General features: G+C 43.5%; 1 protein-coding gene across 1 annotated transcript in view; it reads right to left on the bottom strand.

Moving 5' to 3' along the window:
- LOC310781130 (aldehyde dehydrogenase family 3 member A2-like) overlaps positions 1-25,712 on the bottom strand; it is a 72,034-nt gene that overhangs the window by 2,880 nt on the left and 43,442 nt on the right. Inside the window, exons 5-10 of the mRNA XM_083641676.1 lie at positions 25,492-25,700; positions 23,586-23,703; positions 22,493-22,634; positions 5,211-5,377; positions 3,682-3,781; positions 997-1,235 (exon numbers count right to left, since the gene is read on the bottom strand). Of these exons, the coding sequence (XP_083497802.1) occupies positions 997-1,235; positions 3,682-3,781; positions 5,211-5,377; positions 22,493-22,634; positions 23,586-23,703; positions 25,492-25,700 (975 nt within the window). The remainder of the gene's footprint in view (positions 1-996; positions 1,236-3,681; positions 3,782-5,210; positions 5,378-22,492; positions 22,635-23,585; positions 23,704-25,491; positions 25,701-25,712) is intronic.

Raw genomic sequence — 25,712 nt, 5'->3', positions numbered from 1 at the left:
AGACACTATACTACCGTGAGACACTATACTACAGTGAGACACGCTACTACCGTGAGACACTATACTACCGTGAGACATGCTACTACCGTGAGACACTATACTACCATGAGACACGCTACTACCGTGAGACACTATACTACCGTGAGACACGATACTACCGTGAGACACTATACTACCGTGAGACACTATACTACCGTGAGACACGCTACTACCGTGAGACACTATACTACCGTGAGACACTATACTACCGTGAGACACTATACTACCGTGGAATGACGGTGCCAGCAGCAGTAATGCTTTACCTCCGTTCCCAAATTCATTGGTTTCTGGCTGCATTCATAATCCTATATTGACGTTAGTGCGCCATCTTCTGGAAATAACACCACCTGTTTGTTTCTACAGTATGGGGCTCCTCTGGAAGCAACAACAGGGAAAATATAACAGCTGCCATTAGCATACAGGTCGCTACTTGTAGTTAGCTCAGCCGATCTCTGGCTCAGCTGACAGGAGTCTCGAGCTGATGAGCGACAGATGGCAGCGAGGGAAGGAGGGGCATTTCTAAATCGACCAATTGAAGACGGAAATACAGCAAGGCAGCCAACCACGCTGTAGCAGCGGGGCAGGGCTGACTGGGCGAGTGCGAGTACATGCGAGTTTAGCGCGTTTGGTGTGTAGGGCCCGTGAGGCTGAATAACTTCCTCGTCCGCACAGTCCGCAGTTACCAATGTCAAGATACTGCGAGTTAGCAAACAACACACAGGAAGTTAGGAATAGCTGTGCCAAGGTCTGACAGGAAATTGGGCTGGGGTGCCTTCAAAGTAAAAGCATAAATTGTGTCACTTATGAGAGAAACATTTTTTTTTTTAGCTGTGCAGTGCAACAAATGGTTAGAGAAGTATAACAGTATAAAAGTACAATAGTATAGAATAGATCGATCCCATCAACCAAGCTGCTCACAGTGTGACTGCAGGGCTCCTCTCTCCCTCCATATCTTACCTGCAGCACCACAGCAGCCAACACAGCGAGGACGGCAAGCAGCGCCATGCGTGCCATCCAGCCCAGGTCTGGGTTCTTCAGGAGGAAGAAGCGCGCCCAGCCCAGCTTCTTGGGTGTGTGAGGCGGGTAGCGCATGCTGTTCACCCCCTCCATCTTCAGCTGCTTGATGAGACAGCCCCGCAGGTGGCTCAGCTGGTCAAAGCTGAACTTGCCGTGGTAGCAGCCCATACCGCTGTTTCCTGCACATCAAAGCAGAGAAGGGCAGTTTATGGGCCCTATCTTTGTACGGCGCTATCGTTGGCGCTGCGTTTGCTCGCCTCTTATTGCTATCTTCCCAGCGTCTTAAGCTATCGTCTGCCTCCACCGTCCAGTTTTGCACTGGGATGACACAGGTGTAGGCGTGGCCCAGGCGTGTCTGTGGGCCTCCAGCCTATCATGTCTCTGGCGCAAGTGTCATTTAGCGCTGTGGCGAAGATACCGTCGGTTTGTTCCGAGCGCAAAGAGAGGTTTGGGCGTTGACCGTGCCAAAATAGGCGTTCCAGCGCAATGTGTTAGAAAAAAAGGCCTTGGGTGCTCTCAATTTTAACGCCACCAAATAGCTGGTCTTAGCGCAAAAAACCCCACTACGCCAGGCGTACACCTGAGTGCAGACAGCTATTCTCCGGCGCAGTGCAGGAAATCCTCGCTTGGATAGGCCCATTACGCACGGCTCGCGCGCGGACACACTTCCCTCCTGCCTACACTGCAGAAAAAAACACATTGATTTAACAATCAGAATTCGTTTGTCATGGTTTTGTGCGAAAAAGTGATTTGCGTTTTGAATTGGATTACCAGGGGAACGAGGGTCTGGCGGGGCGGGAGTCTGTGTGTAGCGCGGGGAGGGGTGCTTTGTGTTCGGCTAGTGTGCCGTGTCCTGAAGGGGGTCTCCCCGGAGAAGGTGTGAGCTGGGCCAGGTAGGCAGGCCGGGTGGGTCGGTGCACAAGGTGGGTAGAGGCATCTTTCGTGACGGTTTCCCCGTGGCGAGTAGGCTATTGGAGTCGTAGCCTACTTCATGTGTTTTATGTAAAAACTGTGATCGACAACACTATGGTCATATTTCTGGCAGCAAATCACTTTCTGACACAACACCGGCCAGTAGGCTATACAGTAACCATTGATAGTATACAGTAACCTCTCTCCCTGCAATTGCACCATGGAACAATAGCTTAACCCGAGTGGACAATTCTGGTATAGGCTATTGAAATAGGCTACAATTAAAATCTCACACATCTACCCTATTAAAGAAACAAATATTTTTAGATGTGTAGGCTTATGTTATAGCCTATATGAACAAAATGTCTAATTACAGTAAGCGCACGCTTTGGGACATCACTGCGTAATTGCGCGGCGGCCCTCTCTCTTCCTTCTCTCGTTCTCTCTCTCTCTCTCTCTCTCTCTCCCCCTTTCTCTTTTCTCTCTCTCTCTGTTTCTCTGCTTGCTCTCAGCAAGAAAGAAGCTGGTGTGTGATGGCGGTGACGCTGTGGCTTTTAAGGGGAGTGATCTCACCTTGTGAATCCTATATGGGCATAAACACGCCTATGGACGTTTGCGCCGAGATGATGTGAAGCGCAGCGGGCCAACACGCCCACAATTAGGGCTTTGCGCGGGCATTATTCCAGCGCGAAACGGGCGCTAACGCAAAATTACCGCCGTTGCGAAGATAGGGCCCTAAGTCTGTGAACAGTGAGTGAGTGAGTGAGTGAGTGATGCAATGGTAAAGTCTAATTCAGTTCCTGTAGAATGAGTGGAAACAGAATTGAATTCCATGAAATTCCACTTTTAAGAGAGTTTGTCTTGACTTGCTAAACATTATAAAGCATAATTATGAACCAAATAAAGCATTTGATATTCACTATTTATAATATATAATATATATAATATATAATATAATATATATAATATATAATATAATATAATATAATATAATATAATATAATATAATATAATATATAACACTGCACTGCGGGTTTATGCCTCCGCCATTAGTTCATTCTTGAGTCCAAATTGCCATTTGAGGCAAATTGGAAGAAATTCCGTCAAGGCGCTCCTGAGATGTTGCGTTACAGAGCTTGGAAATTGGGTGTGTGAGGTCACAGTGACCTTGAACTTTGACCTTTAACCATCAAAGTCTAATCAGTTTAGTCTTGAGTGCAAGTGGAGGTTTGAGGCGAATTTGATTAAATTCCGTCAAGGTGTTCCTGAGATATCGCGTTAACAAGCTTGAAAATGGCATTTGAGAGGTCACAGTGACCTTGACCTTTGATAAACAAAATGGAATCAGTTCATCCTTGCGTCCAAGTCGATGTTTGAGGCAAATTTGATGAAATTCCGTCAAGGCGTTCCTCAGATATCGCATTAACGAACATCGTACGGACGGACGTACGTACGGACGGACGGACAACCCGGACCCATAATGCCTCCGGCCTGGCTATCGCCTGGCGGAGGCATAAAAACATGGAATTTCACAGAATTGTATTGAATTCAATTCCAATTCAATTCCAATTCTGTTTCGTGTAGGTTTTTTCAAATTCAATTTCCTCAGTTAAATTAGAATTGATGAGGTCATTTTTGAACTGACCCCGACCCTGACTAGCGTACTGTATCTGTTGAGCATGTCTGTTAAGAGTTGGCCCTGTCTGTACTCACCGACTCCACCGAAGGGCAGAGTGCTGACAGAATAGTGGACAAGACAGTCATTGGCCAGCACTCCTCCACTGGAGGTTTCATCTATCATCTTCTTTATGACCTTCAGAGACAAGAGGGGAAGATGAGTCAGTTCATCCATGCTGTGCCTTTGTGTGTGTTTGTCTAAGTCAGTGATCCTCACTATTATTATTATAAGAGCCACTTTTAACGCAAAACACCAAAAGCCACCCCAACCAAGCATATCTGCCTACCATTTTTTTGTTTTTTATTGTTTTACACACACACACACACACACACACACACACACACACACACACACACACACACACACACACACACACACACACACACACACACACACACACACACACACACACACACACACACACACACACATATATACCAGTTTCCCCTAGAAAATCTTTCAGGCCTGGAGGGATTTCGAAACATACCCCGACCGCAACGGTGGGGGCCGTCGGTGGGGGCCGTCGCTGGCGACGCTAAAGTTTTAGCTAACCTGTTCACATCTATGTTCGCAATGGCATCCCAAGTATCATCATACTATTATGGGATGCGATGCGAACAGTTGTATTATGGGATGTGCGTTTCCCAGGCAACGACACACGTTGACACGTTTTGGAACAGCGCTGCACGCTGGCACAATGTGTTTTGAATGATTTGGCACCTTCTATTACTGTCAACACCAGTATTGTTGTATTGTAATAATATGCCATAAAGGTTTATTGAAATTTTGGGGAGAGCAGGGGGGAAAAATAAAAAAAAAACAAAAAAACAAAAAAAAACGTATTATTATTATTATTTTTTGCAATTTCTTAGAGCCGCCAACTAAAGCTTCGAGAGCCGCCAGCGTCTCGCGAGCCGCGCAATGAGGAACTAGGCTCTAAGTCTTCATCTGTGTATGAATCCTCATTTGTTTGTGTCTACAGTATATGTTTATGTTTACGTCTGTATCTACAGTAGTCAGGTGGTAGTCAGGGCTGTAGTGGTACAAAAAATAAATAGTGGGTAAACTATTAAAAATGTCTGCAGCAGCTCTCTCACGCCATTCTAAAAAGGTGGATAAACTATGAACTTCAATCACCCAGTCACCATCATCATCATCATCATTGCCTCTAACAGAGAGGAACCATGTTCTTCAGGTTGGGTATGCATATAACCCCTTCTCATTGAGGTATCTTGAGGTGAGAGGTCAAGGGACCCCTTTGAAAATGGCCATGCCAGTTTCTCCCCTCGCCAAAGTTTTGCCTGATTTTGGAGCATTATTTACCCCCTTGCTGACCAGCTAGCTCATGCCTTACCAATAGATGCTCCTTAGGTCTTCTACTTTCATATGAGCTTAACTCTAGCTTTAAAAATATAAGCCTGGGCCGTGGACGTCAACAATAAAAAGAAATCACGCAATAACAAAGTGCATAAACCATCATAAAAAGGTGAGTAAACAATATGTTGTATTTGTGTTTAGCCCCCCACTACCGCCCTGGTTAGTAGTGCTGAGTCTTGTTGCATACCTTGTCATCGGGTGTGAAGACATACAGGGCGAGAGGTTTCTCTCCCTGGTTGATGAACTCGATGGCTTCGTTCAGTCCGCCGACCAGCAAGATGGGCAACAGTGGACCAAAGATCTCCTCCTGCATCACCTTCGCCTCTGGCTTCACATCCCGCAGAACTGTCGGTGCTGAACATAACACAACAAACTGTATATCAAATGCATGCTTCATCACTAAAGGTCGACCGATTAATCGGCCGGCCATTTAATTGGGGCCGATTATTGGCATTTTTAATTAATCGGCATCGGCCTCTGCCTTGCTCACAAGGCCGATTTTTTATTACAATTATTATTATTTATTATTATTTCAATCATGAGACCTGAGGCCTGTACTACAAAGCCAGTTTAGTGGTTTAGCGAGGTAACTTCAGGTTTAAACCTGGTTTGGCCGTACTACAAAGCAAGTTAACTTCTTACCGACATATATTTCCATAGCAACTTATGCTTCACACTTAACCTGGTCCGTAGCAGGTTAAGTTGCAAGGATAAGATTAGACCTTAAATCCACCGCCCACGAACCAATCGAATCAGCAGTTTGGAAAAATGGCCAACCCCTTTCTGGATGAGTTTCCCGAAGGAGCACGAATTGTAATGTTGAATGAGTAATGGTAATCAATGTTAATGTTAATCAAGGACTAAAGCCTTGCACTTGTTGGCTATTTTAATTAAGCCCTATACCACTTTGGAATATGTTTTTATATATTCATTTTTGTGCTCTCAAGTAGCCTAGATACGTTGTTTGATCCCGCTGATCGATTGCAGCTGAATAGTGAGTGGAGAAATATCACTAAACCGGCATAAAAAGGTTACATAAACGTCTCCAAAGCGCACGGTGCCGTGTGCGCAATGGAGCTGAGACTGACGTTGGGTTGGAATTGAAATAGTCATAGCTTACATGCTGGCCTACTACATCTAAGCAATTTAATATGGGATCACCTGCACACAGGCGATCCCATATTAAGATGATTCATATCTAGCCTACTCCTGCATTTTGCAGCTGCAAGTGTTGCTTTTGGCCTGTATGATGTGATTGAACTTCATATTTCCAGCATCATTATATGAAATATGGAGATATGCGACTCTGCTGACAATATCTGTGACCACAAAATAGGCTATTTTTTATAAATGAAATCTATGCCCGCACATACCGTGTCGTTCAGAAGCCTCTTTTAATTTTATTATCATTCTTTTTTTTATTGATAGCCTATATGAATTATTCAATCAGTGCGACTAAACATGACATCATTATTATTCGTTGAGCCTAAATGGTCTACGGATTTTGGACTGAGACATTAGGCTACACATTGCTTCCACTCGCAGTTTATTGAGAGGGTGAATTCAGCTGCTGTAGGATACGTGGAGGCAGAAACCGCTCTTCAAATAAATGACTGATGTGAATAAAAGTGGTAACTTTAGACAGTCATTCGGGAACAGACTAAAAATATCCAATGCGGATTTTGATTCTGACATAGTAGTCGATGGCTTTGATGAATGAGGAAATAGGCGTGTCTGGCGCTGTAAAAGCTACGGTTCTGAGCTGAGCGGTCCATATTGCATTGTGATTGGCTAGTTGTTAAAAACCACGCCTCTTTTGCGGGCACGAGCTCGTGTGCACGGGCATTTTCATGTGCACGCGCAGTCAACTTGATTAGAAAAACCTGGTTCGAGTTAACGACTGGCAAACGAGGTTCGTAGTACAAGTTAACTACAATCGAGCTGATCTGGTTTAGACAAACCAGATCAAGGGACAGATCCTGGATCTTCTTATCCAACATTCGTAGTACAGGCTACAGAGGGTAGAGTTTTAACAAGCAAGCTTTATTCAAGTATGGCAGAGTGATTATTAGGGGTCCAAGCACGAAGTGCGTGGATCCCTATTGTATCTGTTCCGATTTTTTTTTTTTTTATTCTTCTCCGGTAAAACTGTATGTACAGCAGAAACTGTAAGGCTCAGCATAGCCAGACTGGGCACATAGATTGTAAATGTGCCTCACTACTCAGAAACAAAAAATTACCCATATCGGCCAGATGGTGGCGCTATAACAGACCATTTCGCGTTATGGTCCATATCTTCTGAACCGTGAGGCGTAGAATCAAAATTCCACTTCGGCTGTATTCCCTGGATCAATACGCATCTATCCATATAGGCCACGCCCATTTGCGTGTGCCTAGATTTTCCGCCATTTTGAATTTTATCAAAAACCTACTTTTGCGAACTCCTCCTAGACCGTTTGGCCAAATCACATAGGAATTATTCTGGGTCATCTATGGACTACCCCGACCCAAAGTTATTAAAGGATTTTGGATACGTGAAACCGTTTTGAAATTATAAATGTTTAAACTTTTGTGTATTTACTTTTGTTCTTTTCCTGCCCTAAAAGTGTGTGGATCTCAGAAACCATACACCCCCCATCACCCAAACTTTCCACACAGGTTCACGACATCACCCACTACTCAGAGTAAAAAAATTACACCAATCCACCAGATGGTGGCGCTATAACAGCCAATTTCACGTTTGTCGGTCCATAACTTCTGAACTGCGAGCTGTAGAATCAAAATTCCACATCTACTGGTTTCCCTGGAGCATCATGTATCTAACCCACTAGGCCACGCCCATTTCTGTGTGGTAGATTTTCCGCCATTTTGAATTTGATCAAAAACCTACTTTTGCGAGCTCCTCCTAGACTGTTTGGCCAAATCACACAAAACTTTTTCTGGGTCATCTATGGACTACCCCGACCTAAGGTTAGTAAAGGATTTTGGATACGTGAAACCGTTTTGAAATGATAAATCTCGAAACTTTTAATGAAACACACGCCAACACTAAATTGCCCACAACTCATTAACCGGTCAATTACAACTACTGCTGCTACTACTGCTACCACTCCCACTACTACCAACACTACTACTACTACTATTACTACTTCTGCTACTATTACTACTACTACTACTACTACTACTGGAAGTTGGAATGTAGCATTTTGGGTGGGGTTAATGTGTTTTGGGGTTCTGCATCTGCTGTAGCATAATACATAGTTGGTTTAGATGTCACACAGTAATGCCCGATCCACAAAGACTTGACACCCACGTTTGAATAAAAACAAGTTTATGCCATAATAAGGTTATATCCGTGCCTTGTCATTGCTGTGGAAGGATGGTGTAGGGGTAAAGTAGCAGACACCAAAGCTGGAGGTCCTGGGTTCAAACCACGGCCAGGTAACTGTTTTATTTTTTGAAAATGTAGAATAAAGGTTAATCTGGATATAATTATGTATAACGCTGCTGAATACACACTGTGTACATAGCAGAATAACTGAATATGCCTATTTATGGTAACGTCATATTTCGACGTCCTCTTGACATTCCTGTGTAGATGTCTAAATGATCCCCAAATCGGCTGTGATTTGGCCTAGTCCTGGACGTCACTGAAAGATGATATCAGAACATCATCATGATGTAATTGTGTTTGCTGGGAGCCTTCTTTCAGATATATGAAAGGAAAAACATTCCAATACATTATTGTGTCTTCAGATGTGAAAGGTCCAAAAAGAGAATTAAATCTGAATTATCCTTGTCACTCATGTGTCCAGCTCAGTGGCCTTGTGGTCTGAATGTCCGCCCTGAGACTGGGAGGTTGTGAGTTCGATCCCCGGCCGAGTCATAGCAAAGACTATAAAAATGAGACCCATTTGCCTCCCTGCTTAGCACTCAGCATCAAAGGGTTGGAATTGGGGGGTTAGATCACCATATGATTCCCGAGCGTGGCGCACGCTACCGCTCCCCCAGGGGATGGGTCAAATGCGGAGAACAAATTTCACACATTGTGTGACAATCAGTGGGACTTTACCTTTACTTTACTTCCATTGTAACAGCACAACCCACACCAATTAGTTCAAACACCTCCATTCAGGGCAGACTTTTAATGTAAAGTGGTGGATTATGTGTGTAATACAGACATGTCCTTAATGGTAAATGGACTGCATGACAAGCTGCAATGCAGGGTGCTGGCTATAGTCATCAAAAGCAATTTCAGGGATAAACCCCATCAACCTTCTGTAGTGGACGCCACTACGCCCTATGGTTTGATGTGTGTGTGGGAAAGACACAATGACAACTGAAAATTCTGATTTTAGAACACAAAAGCTCCATCATGAGACAAGAACTAACCTCTCCTGTTGCAAAACACGTTCTTGAACACAGCCACGCAATCTCCAGCTAACATTTCCAAGATATTGAAAAAGTTCATGAAACACAGCAAAATAAGGAGGCAGCATGTGGGGTTTTAATTACTGTTACTGACTTACCTGTCTGAAGTTGAAAGTTTTTCATCCCACGTGGGGTTTGAACTTTGAGCGGCAATGGTCTTTAGTTAGCATAAGTCACGTGCTTTACCAAGTGAGCTATCCAGACTGTTGTATTTAACTTTGTAGACCATGTTATATGTATCTGCAGAGCCAGAGAAGTACTTGTCGTATTGACAGTATGTTCTACCCAAATACCACTTTCTGTCCAGATACTTAAAGGGATATTGTACACAAAAACTGCTTTCTATCCAAGTATTACTTCAAGTTTCAAGACATCACCCACTACTCAGAGGAAAAAATTACACCAATCTACCAGATGGTGGCGCTATAACAGCCAACCACCACTACTACTGCTGCTGCTGCTACTACTACTACTACTATTGGCTACTAGTGGCGGCTGTGGCTCAGGAGGTAGAATGGGTTGTCCACTAATTAGAAGGTTGGTGGTTCGTTCCCCGGCTCCTCCAGTCCGCACGTCGAAGTGTCCTTGGGCAAGACACTGAACCCCAAATTGCTCCCGATGGCTGTGCCAGCACCCTGCGTGGCAGCTGGCCGCCTTCGGTGTGTGAATGGGTGAATGTAGGCACATTGTAAAGCGCTTTGGATAAAAGCGCTATATAAATGCAGTCCATTTACCATTTACCATTTACTATTCTTAGTACTTCTGTTGCTACTACTGCTACCACTCCCACTACTACCAACACTATTACTACTACTGCTACTACTACTACTACTAGTACTGCTTGGAAACCGTCAGGTCACCGGATCTCAACCAAACTTTGTTTACTTGTGCATATACCAAGTCTGAATAAATGTGCACTATCTGACATATACCCCCCAAGTCACCGGAAGCTTGGACCCCGCATCGCCGCTTGCGGCTATATTTAGGGGTCCAAGCACGAAGTGCGTGGATCCCTATTGTATCTGTTCCGATTTTTTTTTTTTTTCTTCTTCTCCGGTAAAACTGTATGTACAGCAGAAACTGTAATGCTCAGCGTAGCCAGACTGGGCACATAGATTGTAAATGTGCCTCACTACTCAGAAACAAAAAATTACCCATATCGGCCAGATGGTGGCGCTATAACAGACCATTTTGCGTTATGGTCCATATCTTCTGAACCGTGTGTCCTATACTAAAAATTTCACTTCTCAGGGATTCCTTGGATCAATACGCATCTATCCATCTAGGCCCCGCCCATTTGCGTGTGCCTAGATTTTCCACCATTTTGAATTTTATCAAAAACCTACTTTTGCGAACTCCTCCTAGACCGTTTGGCCAAATCACATAGGAATTATTCTGGGTCATCTATGGACTACCCCGACCCAAAGTTATTAAAGGATTTTGGATACGTGAAACCGTTTTGAAATTATAAATGTCTAAACTTTTGTGTATTTGCTTTTGTTCTTTTCCTGCCCTAAAAGTGTGTGGATGTCAGAAACCATACACCCCCCATCACCCAAACTTTCCACACAGGTTCACGACATCACCCACTACTCAGAGTAAAAAAATTACACCAATCCACCAGACGGTGGCGCTATAACAGCCAATTTCACGTTTGTCTGTCAATAACTTCTGAACCACGAGCCGTAGAATCAAAATTCCACATCTACCGGTTTCCCTGGAGCATCATGCATCTAACCTACTAGGCCACGCCCATTTCTGTCTGTTAGATTTTCCGCCATTTTGAATTTGATCAAAAACCTACTTTTGCGAGCTCCTCTTAGACCGTTTGGCCAAATCACACAAAACTTTTTCTGGGTCATCTATAGACTACCCCGACCTAAAGTTATTAAAGGATTTTGGATACGTGAAACCGTTTTGAAATGATAAATCTCGAAACTTTTAATGAAACACAAGCCAACACTAAATTGCCCACAACTCATTAACCGGTCAATTACAACTACTGCTGCTACTACTTCTACCACTCCCACTACTACCAACACTACTACTACTACTATTACTACTTCTGCTACTATTATTACTACTACTACTACTACTACTACTACTACTACTACTACTACTGGAAGTTGGAATGTAGCATTTTGGGTGGGGTTAATGTGTTTTGGAGTTCTGCATCTGCTGTAGCATAATACATAGTTGGTTTAGATGTCACACAGTAATGCCCGATCCACAAAGACTTGACACCCACGTTTTAATACAAACAAGTTTATGCCATAATAAGGTTACATCCGTGCCTTGTCATTGCTGTGGAAGGATGGTCTAGGGGTAAAGTAGCAGACACCAAAGCTGGAGGTCCTGGGTTCAAACCACAGCCAGGTAACTTTTTTATTTTTTGAAAATGTAGAATTAAGGTTAATCTGGATATAATTATGTATAAAGCTGCTGAATACACACTGTGTACATAGCAGAATAACTGAATATGCCTATTCATGGTAACGTCATATTTTGACGTCATCTTGACATTCCTGTGTAGATGTCTAAATGATCCCCAAATCGGCTGTGATTTGACCTAGTCCTGGACGTCACTGAAAGATGATATCAGAACATCATCATGATGTAATTGTGTTTGCTGGGAGCCTTCTTTCAGATATATGAGAGGAAAAACATTCCAATACATTACTCTTCAGATGGGAAAGGTCCAAAAAGAGAATTCAATCTGAATTATCCTTGTCACTCATGTGCTCATTGTAACAGCACAACCCACACCAATTAGTTCAAACACCTCCATTCAGGGCAGACTTTTAATGGAAAGTGGTGCATTATGTGTGTAATACAAAAATGTCCTTAATGGTAAATGGACTGCATAACAAGCTGCCATGCTATAGTCACCAAAAGCAATTTCAGGGATAAAACCCATCAACCTTCTCTAGTGGACGCCACTACGCCCTATGGTTTGATGTGTGTGTGGGAAAGACACAATGACAACTGAAAATTCTGATTTCAGAACACAAAAGCTCCATCATGAGACAAGAACTAACCTCTCCTGTTGCAAAACACGTTCTTGAACGCAGCCATCTCGAGCTAACATTTCCAAGATATTGAAAAAGTTCATGAAACACCGCAAAATAAGGAGGCAACATGTGGGATTTTAATTACTGTTACTGACTTACCTGTCTGAAGTTGAAAGTTGTTCATCCCACATGGGGTTTGAACTTTGAGCCGCAATGGTCTTTAGTTAGCATAAGTCATGAGTTTTACCAAGTGAGCTATCCAGACTGTTGTGTTTAACTTTGTAGACCATCTTATATGTATCTGCAGAGCCAGAGAAGTACTTGTCGTATTTACAGTATGTTCTACCCAAATACCACTTTCTGTCCAGATACTTAAAGGGAAATTGTACACAAAAACTGCTTTCTATCCAAGTACTACTTCAAGTCACAAGTACTTATGTGACCACAACACCCTGACTGACCCCATCACCCTTTACTGACCACTACATCCTTACTGACCTTGCTTGGACCCCGTCATCGCCGCTTGCGGCTATATTTAGGGGTCCAAGCACGAAGTGCGTGGATCCCTATTGTATCTGTTCCGATTATTTTTTTTTTTCTTCTTCTCCGGTAAAACTGTATGTACAGCAGAAACTGTAATGCTCAGCGTAGCCAGACTGGGCACATAGATTGTAAATGTGCCTCACTACTCAGAAACAAAAAATTACCCATATCGGCCAGATGGTGGCGCTATAACAGACCATTTCGCGTTATGGTCCATATCTTCTGAACCGTGTGTCCTATACTCAAAATTTCACTTCTCAGGGATTCCTTGGATCAATACGCATCTATCCATATAGGCCCCGCCCATTTGCGTGTGCCTAGATTTTCCGCCATTTTGAATTTTATCAAAAACCTACTTTTGCGAACTCCTCCTAGACCGTTTGGCCAAATCACAAGGGGATTTTTCTGGGACTTCTATGGACTACCCCGACCTAAAGTTATTAAAGGATTTTGGATACGTGAAACCGTTTTGAAATGATAAATGTCTAAACTTTTGTATATTTGCTTTTGTTCTTTTCCTACCCTAAAAGTGTGTGGATCTCAGAAACCATACACCCCCCATCACCCAAACTTTCCACACAGGTTCACGACATCACCCACTACTCAGAGTAAAAAAATTACACCAATCCACCAGACGGTGGCGCTATAACAGCCAATTTCACGTTTGTCGGTCCATAACTTCTGAACTGCGAGCTGTAGAATCAAAATTCCACATCTACTGGTTTCCCTGGAGCATCATGTATCTAACCCACTAGGCCACGCCCATTTCTGTGTGGTTGATTTTCCGCCATTTTGAATTTGATCAAAAACCTACTTTTGCGAGCTCCTCCTAGACCGTTTGGCCAAATCACACAAAACTTTTTCTGGGTCATCTATGGACTACCCCGACCTAAGGTTATTAAAGGGTTTTGGATACGTGAAACCGTTTTGAAATGATAAATCTCGAAACTTTTAATGAAACACACGCCAACACTAAATTGCCCACAACTCATTAACCGGTCAATTACAACTACTGCTGCTACTACTGCTACCACTCCCACTACTACCAACACTACTACTACTACTATTACTACTTCTGCTACTATTACTACTACTACTACTACTACTACTACTACTACTACTGGAAGTTGGAATGTAGCATTTTGGGTGGGGTTAATGTGTTTTGGGGTTCTGCATCTGCTGTAACATAATACACAGTTGGTTTAGATGTCACACAGTAATGCCCGATCCACAAAGACTTGACACCCACGTTTGAATAAAAACAAGTTTATGCCATAATAAGGTTACATCCGCGCCTCGTCATTGCTGTGGAAGGATGGTGTAGGGGTAAAGTAGCAGACCCCAAAGCTGGAGGTCCTGGGTTCAAACCACGGCCAGGTAACTGTTTTATTTTTTGAAAATGTAGAATAAAGGTTAATCTGGATATAATTATGTATAACGCTGCTGAATACACACTGTGTACATAGCAGAATAACTGAATATGCCTATTCATGGTAATGTCATATTTCGACGTCATCTTGACATTCCTGTGTAGATGTCTAAATGATCCTCAAATCGGCTGTGATTTGGCCTAGTCCTGGACGTCACTGAAAGATGATATCAGAACATCATCATGATGTAATTGTGTTTGCTGGGAGCCTTCTTTCAGATGAGAGAGGAAAAACATTCCAATACATTATTGTGTCTTCACATGTGAAAGGTCCAAAAAGAGAATTCAATCTGAATTATCCTTGTCACTCATGTGCTCATTGTAACAGCACAACCCACACCAATTAGTTCAAACACCTCCATTCAGGGCATACTTTTAATGTAAAGTGGTGCATTATGTGTGTAATACAAAAATGTCCTTAATGGTAAATGGACTGCATGACAAGCTGCCATGCAGGGTGCTGGCTATAGTCACCAAAAGCAATTTCAGGGATAAACCCCATCAACCTTCTGTAGTGGACGCCACTACGCCCTATGGTTGTGTGGGAAAGACACAATGACAACTGAAAATTCTGATTTCAGAACACAAAAGCTCCATCATGAGACAAGAACTAACCTCTCCTGTTGCAAAACACGTTCTTGAACACAGCCACGCAATCTCCAGCTAACATTTCCAAGATATTGAAAAAGTTCATGAAACACCGCAAAATAAGGAGGCAGCATGTGGGGTTTTAATTACTGTTACTGACTTACCTGTCTGAAGTTGAAAGTTTTTCATCCCACGTGGGGTTTGAACTTTGAGCAGCAATGGTCTTTAGTTAGCATAAGTCATGTGCTTTACCAAGTGAACTATCCAGACTGTTGTATTTAACTTTGTAGACCATATTATATGTATCTGCAGAGCCAGAGAAGTACTTGTCGTATTGACAGTATGTTCTACCCAAATACCACTTTCTGTCCAGATACTTAAAGGGATATTGTACACAAAAACTGCTTTCTATCCAAGTACTACTTCAAGTTTCAAGACATCACCCACTACTCAGAGGAAAAAATTACACCAATCTACCAGATGGTGGCGCTATAACAGCCAACCACCACTACTACTGCTGCTGCTGCTACTACTACTACTACTATTGGCTACTAGTGGCGGCTGTGGCTCAGGAGGTAGAGTGGGTTGTCCACTAATTAGAAGGTTGGTGGTTCGTTCCCCGGCTCCTCCAGTCCGCACGTCGAAGTGTCCTTGGGCAAGACACTGAATCCCAAATTGCGCCCGATGGCTGTGCCAGCACCCTGCGTGGCAGCTGGCCGCCTTCGGTGTGTGAATGGGTGAATGTAGGCACATTGTAAAGCGCTTTGGATAAAAGCGCTATATAAATGCAGTCCATTTACCATTTACCATTTACTATTCTTAGTACTTCTGCTGCTACTACTGCTACCACTCCCACTACTACCAACACTATTACTACTACTGCTACTACTACTACTACTAGTACTGCTTGGAAACCGTCAGGTCACCGGATCTCAACCAAACTTTGTTTACTTGTGCATATACCAAGTCTGAATAAATGTGCACTATCTGACATATACCCCCCAAGTCACCGGAAGCTTGGACCCCGCATCGCCGCTTGCGGCTATATTGTCTATTTGTTTTTCTTCTTTTTCTGCCCTAAAAGTGTGTGGATCTCAGAAACCATACCCTCCACATCACCTAAACTTTCCAGATAGTTTCAATAGGTCACCCCCTACTCAGAGAAAAAAGAATACACTAATCCACCAGATGGTGGCGCTATAACAGACCATTTCGCGTTATGGTCCATATCTTCTGAACCGTGTGTCCTATACTCAAACTTTCACTTCTCAGGGATTCCTTGGATCAATACGCATCTATCCATATAGGCCCCGCCCATTTGCGTGTGCCTAGATCTTCCGCCATTTTGAATTTTATCAAAAACCTACTTTTACGAACTCCTCCTAGACCGTTTGGCCAAATCACACGAAACTTTTTCTGGGTCCTCTATGGACTACCCCGACCTAAAGTTATCAAAGGATTTTGGATAGGTGAAACCATTTTGAAATGATAAATGTCTAAACTTTTGTGTATTGGCTTTTGTTCTTTTCCTGCCCTAAAAGTGTGTGGATGTCAGAAACCATACACCCCCCATCACCCAAACGTTCCACACAGGTTCACGACATCACCCACTACTCAGAGTAAAAAAATTCAGTGGCGCTGGAAGTACTTTTAGGTAGGGGGTGCTGCAGCACCCTCAGCAGCCCAGTTCCAGCTCCCTTGCAGCAAGCTGTCTTGTAACTTGTTACTTGACAAAGTAACTGGTATAATATTACTGAAATTCCATTGGTAATAAGTTATATTACTGAGTTACTGGTAAAAGTAATATATTACATGTAATATGTTACTTTTGTAATGAGTTACCCCAACATTGCTGGACAATGCAATGTAGCACTATGAACTGTTGCAAAACAAAAGAAAAACGGTAACAATCTCAATACAAGTCAAATTTCCCAACACACACTTGCACAATGAATGCTTTGCGCGTACGTACACTTGCGTGCGCGTGCGCACACACACACACACATGCACACACACACACACACACTATCAGAACGTCAATATGAAGCAATTGTATTTTCTCTTATCAGTAAGCGCACCTTCCATCCTTCCTCTTGTCATCTCATGGAACAACGCTGTCATCATGACAAGATGTTTTTATCAAGTCTATCAAACGGGCGAAACATTTGTCATGGACTTTATCTCTACTTATCTATATTTCTTCATAGCAGTGGGCTGTGCTGTGCTCTTAAAATACCACGTCGTCAAAGTTGGCGCAGTAAGAACTGAGAACGAGCCCTGGCAAAGGACTCAAATTGCTGTTCAAATAAGAACACACATTCTAAAGTGGTGCCATTTGTGATATATGCCCTCAAAAGGCAAGGCCATCTCTGTCATGTCATTATTATTTTTTTGTAAAAAAAAAGTCAGCAATCTCGATAACAAAATGATTATGCTTATTCAACATAAAATCAACATTCTCAGGTGCTGCTTAAAGGAAAATTCTGTTTTTTTTACACCCCGGACCTTATTTCCAGCTTAAAATATGATGTTTTAATCACCCAGATAACTTTGGTTTCATTCTGATCGCCATAGAAGATATTCAGGTCCGAGTAGAGTCCTGGAACTGGCCAAAACGGGCGAACGGGGCATACGTAGTACACACTGTAAATAACGTATTTTCTGCAATGTAGCGGTTTATATCCTCATAATATCTCATCCATAAATGAACATGAATGGGTCTAGTCTCCTCCGGACTGCGTCGGGCAGCTTCGGGCACCCTTGGTTTCCTCACCCGGGGTCTGTGAATCCAACTCTCGCCCCAAGTCCTGCTGAAGTCTCCTGAGTTTCCTGCTGACTCCTTTGTCTACCTGGCTATTGTCTACCAGGAATCACCATGCACTAGGGCCATTTTCCCGTGACTATCGACTTGTTTACAACAACGGATGAAGAGCTAATCGAAATTGAAGAGCGGACGAGGAGAGAGAGGAACAACAGGCCAGGGACAAACAAGCGCTGCACGACCAAGAACAGAGGAGGAATGCCTCTGTTGGGTTCACAGACCCCGGATGAGGAAACCGAGGCTTCCCGAAGCTGCCCGAGGCAGCCCGGAGGAGACTAGACGGATTCACGTTCATATGGACAAGATATTATGAGGATATGAACCGCTATGTTGCAGAAATACGTTATTTGCAGTGTGTACTACGTACGCCCCATTTTCGCCCGTTTTGGCCAGATCGGACTCTACTCGGACCTGAATATCTTCTATGGTGATCAGAATGAAACCAAAGTTCTCTGGGTGAGTAAAACATCATATTTTAAGCTGGAAATAAGGTCCGGGGTGTAACAAAAATTGAATTTTTGAAATTGAAATTGGATTCTCAGGGTCTGTGAATTTTTATTGTGACGTGTTCCAACTGAAACAGGGTAGAGAGGTGGAACATAGCATGTGGAGGAGTTTGATTTGACCAATGGAAAGTGGGTGTGTCTGGGATTAGGGACCATTATTATGGCCTTGGGGGCAGCAAGTTTAGATGAAACCACGCCCCGAACTCATTTGATTGGTCACCGCAACTGTTAGGCATGCTGTGAGACTGGTGGATTTACGTGCGGATACTTAATGTCCAAGACACACTTGGTAAACTGAAGTCTCGATAACTAGGAACGCTGTAGCACTTGATAGCTGCGTCTGCAAAGTTCGAAGATGGAAACTGTGCAGAAGGTTGCCGTGAGGTTAGTCTATGAACAACTGCAGAGGACTTGCAGAGCAAACCTTTATAGGTCCTGAATATGACATCACCTTGTGTTATGACATCATCAGTGAGACTATCCGAGAGGCATGATTTAAGACACTTATGAATCATGACATCATCACCGTCTGTGACATCATCAGTGATCTATGACATCATAGTAGGAATGATGACATCATCCTAACAGTACCCTCCCCTCTACGGGGGCCACCTGGCGTCCAATGAGACCATCAAAAGATGTCACGGTCCGGTGGGGACCACCAAAGACGGTGTCTCTGACGCAACACTTCAAATTCTGCGGGCTCCGAAGGTGGAGTCTCAGCGGACACTCCAAACTTGGAAGAAGGAGCCAAAGGGGGTGTCGCAAGCTCAGAGAGCGGAGCACCAGAAGGCTCCGCACAATCCAAAGGCTGAGCCTCAACCAATGCTGCCGTTCCCGAAGGCAGAGCCACAGGAGGCTTCTTCAAGTAATCTGTCTCCTGCCAGTGCCGGCCTGTTGGTCAGAACGTTTCCTCTGCTGGACTAGAAATAGCTAGAGGCTTTCTGTGGCACTAACCAGGCTGCATGCCCCCCAAAAGGCAGCAAGCCAGTGGCGCTGGAAGTACTTTTAGGTAGGGAGTGCTGCAGCACCAGTGGCGCTGGAAGTACTTTTAGGTAGGTGGTGCTGCAGCACCCTCAGCACCCCACTTCCAGCTCCCTTGAAAGAATTACACCAATCCACCAGATGGTGGCGCTATAACAGCCAATTTCACGTTTGTCGGTGCATAACTTCTGAACCACGAGCTGTAGAATCAAAATTCCACATCTACTGGTTTCCCTGGAGCATCATGCATCTAACCTACTAGGCCACGCTCATTTCTGTCTGGTAGATTTACCGCCATTTTGAATTTGATCAAAAACCTACTTTTGCGAGCTCCTCCTAGACTGTTTGGCCAAATCACACGAAACTTTTTCTGGGTTATCTATGGACTACCCCGGCCTAAAGTTATTAAAGGATTTTGGATACGTGAAACCGTTTTGAAATGATAAATGTCTAAACTTGTGTGTATTTGCTTTTGTTCTTTTCCTGCCCTAAAAGTGTGTGGATCTCAGAAACCATACGCCCCACATCACCCACCTTTCCACATAGTTTCAAGACATCACCCACTACTCAGAGGAAAAAATTACACCAATCCACCAGATGGTGGCGCTATAACAGCCAACCACCACTACTACTGCTGCTGCTGCTACTACTACTACTACTATTCTTAGTACTTCTGCTGCTACTACTGCTACCACTCCCACTACTACCAACACTACTACTACTACTATTACTACTACTGCTACTACTACTACTACTAGTACTGCTTAGAAACCGTCAGGTCACCGGATATCAACCAAACTTTGTTTACTTGTGCACATACCAAGTCTGAATAAATGTGCACTATCTGACATATACCCCCCAAGTCACCGGAAGCTTGGACCCCGCATCGCCGCTTGCGGCTATATTTATTATTATTATTGTTATTGTTATTATTTAGCGGGGGTTCCTATCTGGAAAACTAACATTGTAGTGTTAAACTCCACGGAGAAAGGCCGGTTTACAAGTATTTACAGTGTGGCTGCTCACCCCTCCCCCCTCCTTGGCTTTGCTGCGGTGTCTGTTCAAAGAAGGAGTGTGGAGTCCTCACTTACTCTGATACATGCTTGCTAGATCTTAAACTAAGAAAACTATGGTAAGATTCGCACTCCTAGCTTTCAAAGCTCAACATATACTCTCACTCACTCTTATAAGTTTACTGTCTGTAACGTTAACATTGATTGCGGCCCGCAATTTGCGGAGGGACGCATGTCATTAACTGAAACAACCAGACGCAAGCCAGTTCAACTTGTCTCAAGCGACGAGTCATTCCAACGTTTACAGCAGGTTGCATTAATGTGGGTTAGAGATTCAACAAGGGGGAGTCCAAAAGCTAGCGTTAACGCTACTTGTCATTAGTGTTTTGCTTAAGGAACAGCTTCCTAGTAGTAGGCTAAATAGCTCCGTGTGTGGGTGCGTGTGTGCGCGCTCGCGTGTGTGTTTACTGTTTAATGAGATAGCGTAGCATTCCTCCTATACAGTCTACACGAGCCTGTCAAAAGTTCATACAAACGTAACATATGAAAACATGTCTTGGGACAGTTGTTATTTAATGCGTAAAAAAGTTTTGAGCTCATGCAACCTGTTGTAAATAATGTTGGATTGACTCGTCGTAGACGGACGATTGGACTGGCTTGCGTCTACGTTATGTTGTCATTCATATCAACCCGAGCGTTTCACAGTAGGCTACATGCATCCCCCCTGGCTGCAATCACAGCGTTACAGACAGTAAACGTATAAGAGTTAGTGAGAGTATATAGGCTATTGAGCTTTGAAAGCTAGGAATGTGAGTCTTCTCATGCACCCATGAGCCTACTGTAACGGTTTCCTCACTCACCTCACCATCATCTTTTGCAAACACACTTCTCCCATCAAATGACAGCAAATCTAAACAGTTACATTATTATTATTGTTAATGTATAACAGTGCATGAATGAGTTTTCTGACATACTGCTCTCTCACTATAGCCTACCAGCCACTACTGAAATATATACCGCATAACCCAATGTATTTTTCTATTTAATAAAAAGAATAATCAGAAACATGTTAATGTACTGGCTAAGATAACATCTTATATTAGATGTAGGCCTACAGTATAATGTTATATTCGATTTTCAATGTGCATGAATGGATAATGGAAATCTAGGCTACTAGATTTCTTTAAAAAAAAATACCAACAGAAGAATATTGCAGGAGATTTTGGCACATTTTTTGGGGGCGCTACCCACACGTTTAGCTGTGTGTTTCTCATTCCACGAATGCGCAATCCTTACAAGTTGTACCCTGTTGTAAAGGTGACTAATCAGGCTTTCCAACGATATAAAATACAATACCAATTGGTATTATTAAAGGGGAGAAATAATCGAGCGAAATGAGGAGTTTATTTTAATCGTATTTTATCGAATGAAAAAAAATAAAATTATCGGCATTATATATCGGCCATCGGCCGCCCTGCTCTCTAAAGATCGGCATCGGCATCGGCCATTGAAAAAGCAATATCGGTCGACCTCTGTCACTAACCATGTTATATGAATGTGTATAACTTGCAAGGTGTTGCCAGCAAATGTTTCTGAATAGGTATAAGTGTCCTATGAATAATATTATGATCTATCCCAGGGATACTCAACTTGCTTTGCCCGGGGGCCACTTTCGTGAAATGATAGAAGGCCAGGGGACAGTTAATAAACAAACAATATACATTTTTCTGTAGCAGATTGTAGGTTTTTGGGGTGTCAGCCGGAGTTTAGTCTGACAATGTTGTGCACACCGGATAGTTAGTTAGGTTAAGTACATACATAAGTGCCTGGGTAGCGAGCAGACAGCGGTATTTGACAATTTAGCAGCTAAATCATAGATTATTGAAAGATATTCCATATTCCAGACTGAAATGCTATAACAGAAGTGGAGTATTGGCCAGAATGACAAGAACATTTGGACACTTATTCAGAGGGTATCTTGCATGTTGCGTTCAGGTGCACTGTAAAAAAAAAAAAAAAAAATCTTTTGCAATTCTATCCGCGGGCCACAGGGCGCAAGTTGAGTATCACTGATCTATCCATTACAGACTGTGATTGATATCCAAGTGATCTATGAAGAATTGATGGCTGTCAAAAGTTGTACCTATGTAGCAGTCGGTTTCGTCATTGTCTCCTCCAACAGCAATGGTGCTGTCTTCCGCCATGGCCATTATCCTCTTGAAGTGGCGCTGGTTGATGATGCGTCCGTAGTCGGGGCACAACTTAGGGTTCTCTGTGTAGAAATCCTGGGAAAAGGAAAGAATTCCATTTAATGTTGCTGATCTGTCTGTACTTCTTCAATCCTATGTGAAAGAAGAGAAATCCCCCCCAAATCAGTGCTTTTGGTTCAGCCACTTTTGTTTGACCTAACCTATTATTCAGGTAATGGTGTCTTTATGTCTTATGTCTTTATCTAAAAAAGAACAAGAAGGGTCAGACGTTTAAAGAATCAAATTGTACATGATCAGCTTTATTTTAGCATTCAAAAGTAGCGCGAGCCTCCTTCCTGGCTATTCATTGGCTACTGATAGGGGTGGGAATCACCAGATGCCCACGATACGATACTAAAACGATACTTGAGTCACGATACGATAGTATTGCGATATCGCCGATATTGCGATATATTGAATATTGCGATATATTGAATATTGCGATATTTCGATATATTGTCTAACTCCTTTTCCTACCTTTTCCTTGACCTCACCGGAAGTAAAACATGCAGTGTTTTTTTTGTTTTGTTTTGTTTTTGCCCCACATGTAGGCTACATTATTAAGCTTCTCTGGACTCAATACGCCACTGCAGTGCGCGGACTGCAACATTGGGCGCTTCAGGCAGATGCCCGGTGGCCTGGCATGGCATGGCCTGCTAAAAAAGTTTTTTTTTGTGAGGCAAAACTATGGTGTATCGATTTCCCCCCCCACCCCTAGCTACTGAGTCACGCATTTTGGACCTCCGCTGGCGCCACTCCCTTACTAGATTGCTCTGGATACAGGCTATTTGAAATGGATGGCTGCTCTTACCAAATGACTCCCAGTGTGAAGGTAAAAAGCACATTATGGGTTTACTAATGTCACCCATCTGTTTTGGAAACATTTACTGACTTTCATAAACATTTTGGGATGAAACCCCTCCATTAGCATTGGACACGAAATACAGAACTTAGCTCTGCTGCCGGTTTCACAGATCCTGATCTTACCTTGATGGACTTCTTGAGCTCCTCAATGATCTGGTCCTGGATGCTTGGCTCACACAGGATGTAGTCTGGGGCGATGCAGGTCTGACCGCAGTTACTGTACTTCCCCCAGGTGACACGCCTACAGCGTATGGGACCGGTTAAAGGAGAAATTTAAAATGATGCATTATGTTAGTCAAGGCAGCAGCATCAGTCTATGCCAACTGTTTGTAATGGATTTTTGAAAACAGTTCGAGCCTATGACTTCCATGAGGAAAGGAAAACCTGCAGTATAGCTTCTGACTGTGGCAAATACATCGGTGGGGTTAAACGTTTCATGGGCGTTAAGAAGAGCAGTAGGAAAAAGGTTAAATTATAGTGAGTGACCAGGGGGGGTGTAGCCTCTTTGAAATGAGGCTGAGAGTTTACTCACCTATTTTCACATCAACTGTATCAATCAATGAGTGAAACAAGGTGCGTAAAACTACACTCACCTTGGATAGTTTACCCACCTCTGTATTTAGCACTACCCCCCTGGTAGAGACACAGTACCACCTCTGTATTTAGCACTACCCCCCTGGTAGAGACACAGTACCACCTCTGTATTTAGCACTACCCCCCTGGTAGAGACACAGTACCACCTCTGTATTTAGCACTACCCCCCTGGTAGAGACACAGTACCACCTCTGTATTTAGCACTACCCCCTGGTAGAGACACAGTACCACCTCTGTATTTAGCACTACCCCCCTGGTAGAGACACAGTACCACCTCTGTATTTAGCACTACCCCCCTGGTAGAGACACAGTACCACCTCTGTATTTAGCACTACCCCCCTGGTAGAGACACAGTACCACCTCTGTATTTAGCACTACCCCCCTGGTAGAGACACAGTACCACCTCTGTATTTAGCACTACCCCCCTGGTTAGAGACACAGTACCACGTCTGTATTTAGCACTACCCCCCTGGTTAGAGACACAGTACCACCTCTGTATTTAGCACTACCCCCCTGGTTAGAGACACAGTACCACCTCTGTATTTAGCACTACTCCCCTGGTTAGAGACACAGTACCAGAGAGAATAGATGCAGAAATATCTTGATTAAATAGACAGTTAGAGGAGTGGTGAAGGAAGGGATAGAGAGAGGGAGGGTGAGGGAGAAAAAGCTAAATTAAGTGTGAAGAGAAAATGCGAGTAAGAAAGATCTTACCTCTGTATCTTATCTCTGTATATTGATGTGACCGCTACGCTGCATACAGACACTAAGACAAATTCCTCGTATGTAACTTGCATACTGTGTCCCTAACCCTAACCTACTGTGGCAATAAAAGTGATTCTGATTCTGATGAAAGAGAAAGAGGAGAAAAAGAAAACGACAGAACGAACAGACCAGAAAGAAAGAAAAAGACTACAGAGCAAACCCTACAGTATGTGAGCTGCAGGCTACGCTGATATCAAACCCTACAGCAGTGATCTCAACTGGCGGCCCGTGGGCCACATGCGGCCCCCGCGATGGAATTGCATTTTTTTTTTTTTTTTTTTTACAGTGCACCTGAACGCAACATGCAAGCTACCCGCTGAATAAGTGTCCAAATGTTCATGTCATTCTGGCCAATACTCACACTTCTGTTATAGCATTTCAGTCTGGAATATGGAATATCTTTCAATAATCTATGATTTAGCTGCTAAATTGTCAAATATCGCCGCCTGCTCGCTACCCTGGCACTTATGTATGTACTTAACCTAAGTAACTATCCGGTGTGCACAACATTGTCAGACTAAACTCCGTCTGACACCTACAATCCGCTACAGAAAAATGTATATTGATTGTTTATTAACTGGCCCCTGGCCTTCTATCATTTCACGAAAGTGGCCCCCGGGCAAAGCAAGTTGAGTATCCCTGCCCTACAGTATGTGAGCGGTGGTCTGACCTGCAGGCTATGCTGATGTCACAGTTCTTGTCGATGTAGCAGGGGCTCTTGCCGCCCAGCTCCAGGGTTACAGGGGTCAGGTGTTTGGCAGCGGCCTCCATGATCAACTTGCCCACCATGCTGTTACCGGTGTAGAAGATGTGGTCGAACCGCTGGCGCAGCAGCTCCTGGGTCTCCGGCACGCCTCCAGTGACTACCGGGTAAAGCTCCTAACACACACA

This window comes from Poromitra crassiceps (genome assembly GCF_964638095.1).
Source record: "Poromitra crassiceps genome assembly, chromosome: 1".
NCBI classification, from domain to species: domain Eukaryota; kingdom Metazoa; phylum Chordata; class Actinopteri; order Beryciformes; family Melamphaidae; genus Poromitra; species Poromitra crassiceps.
Note: the sequence above shows the minus strand (reverse complement) of the source record. Positions and strands in the feature narration are given on the sequence as shown.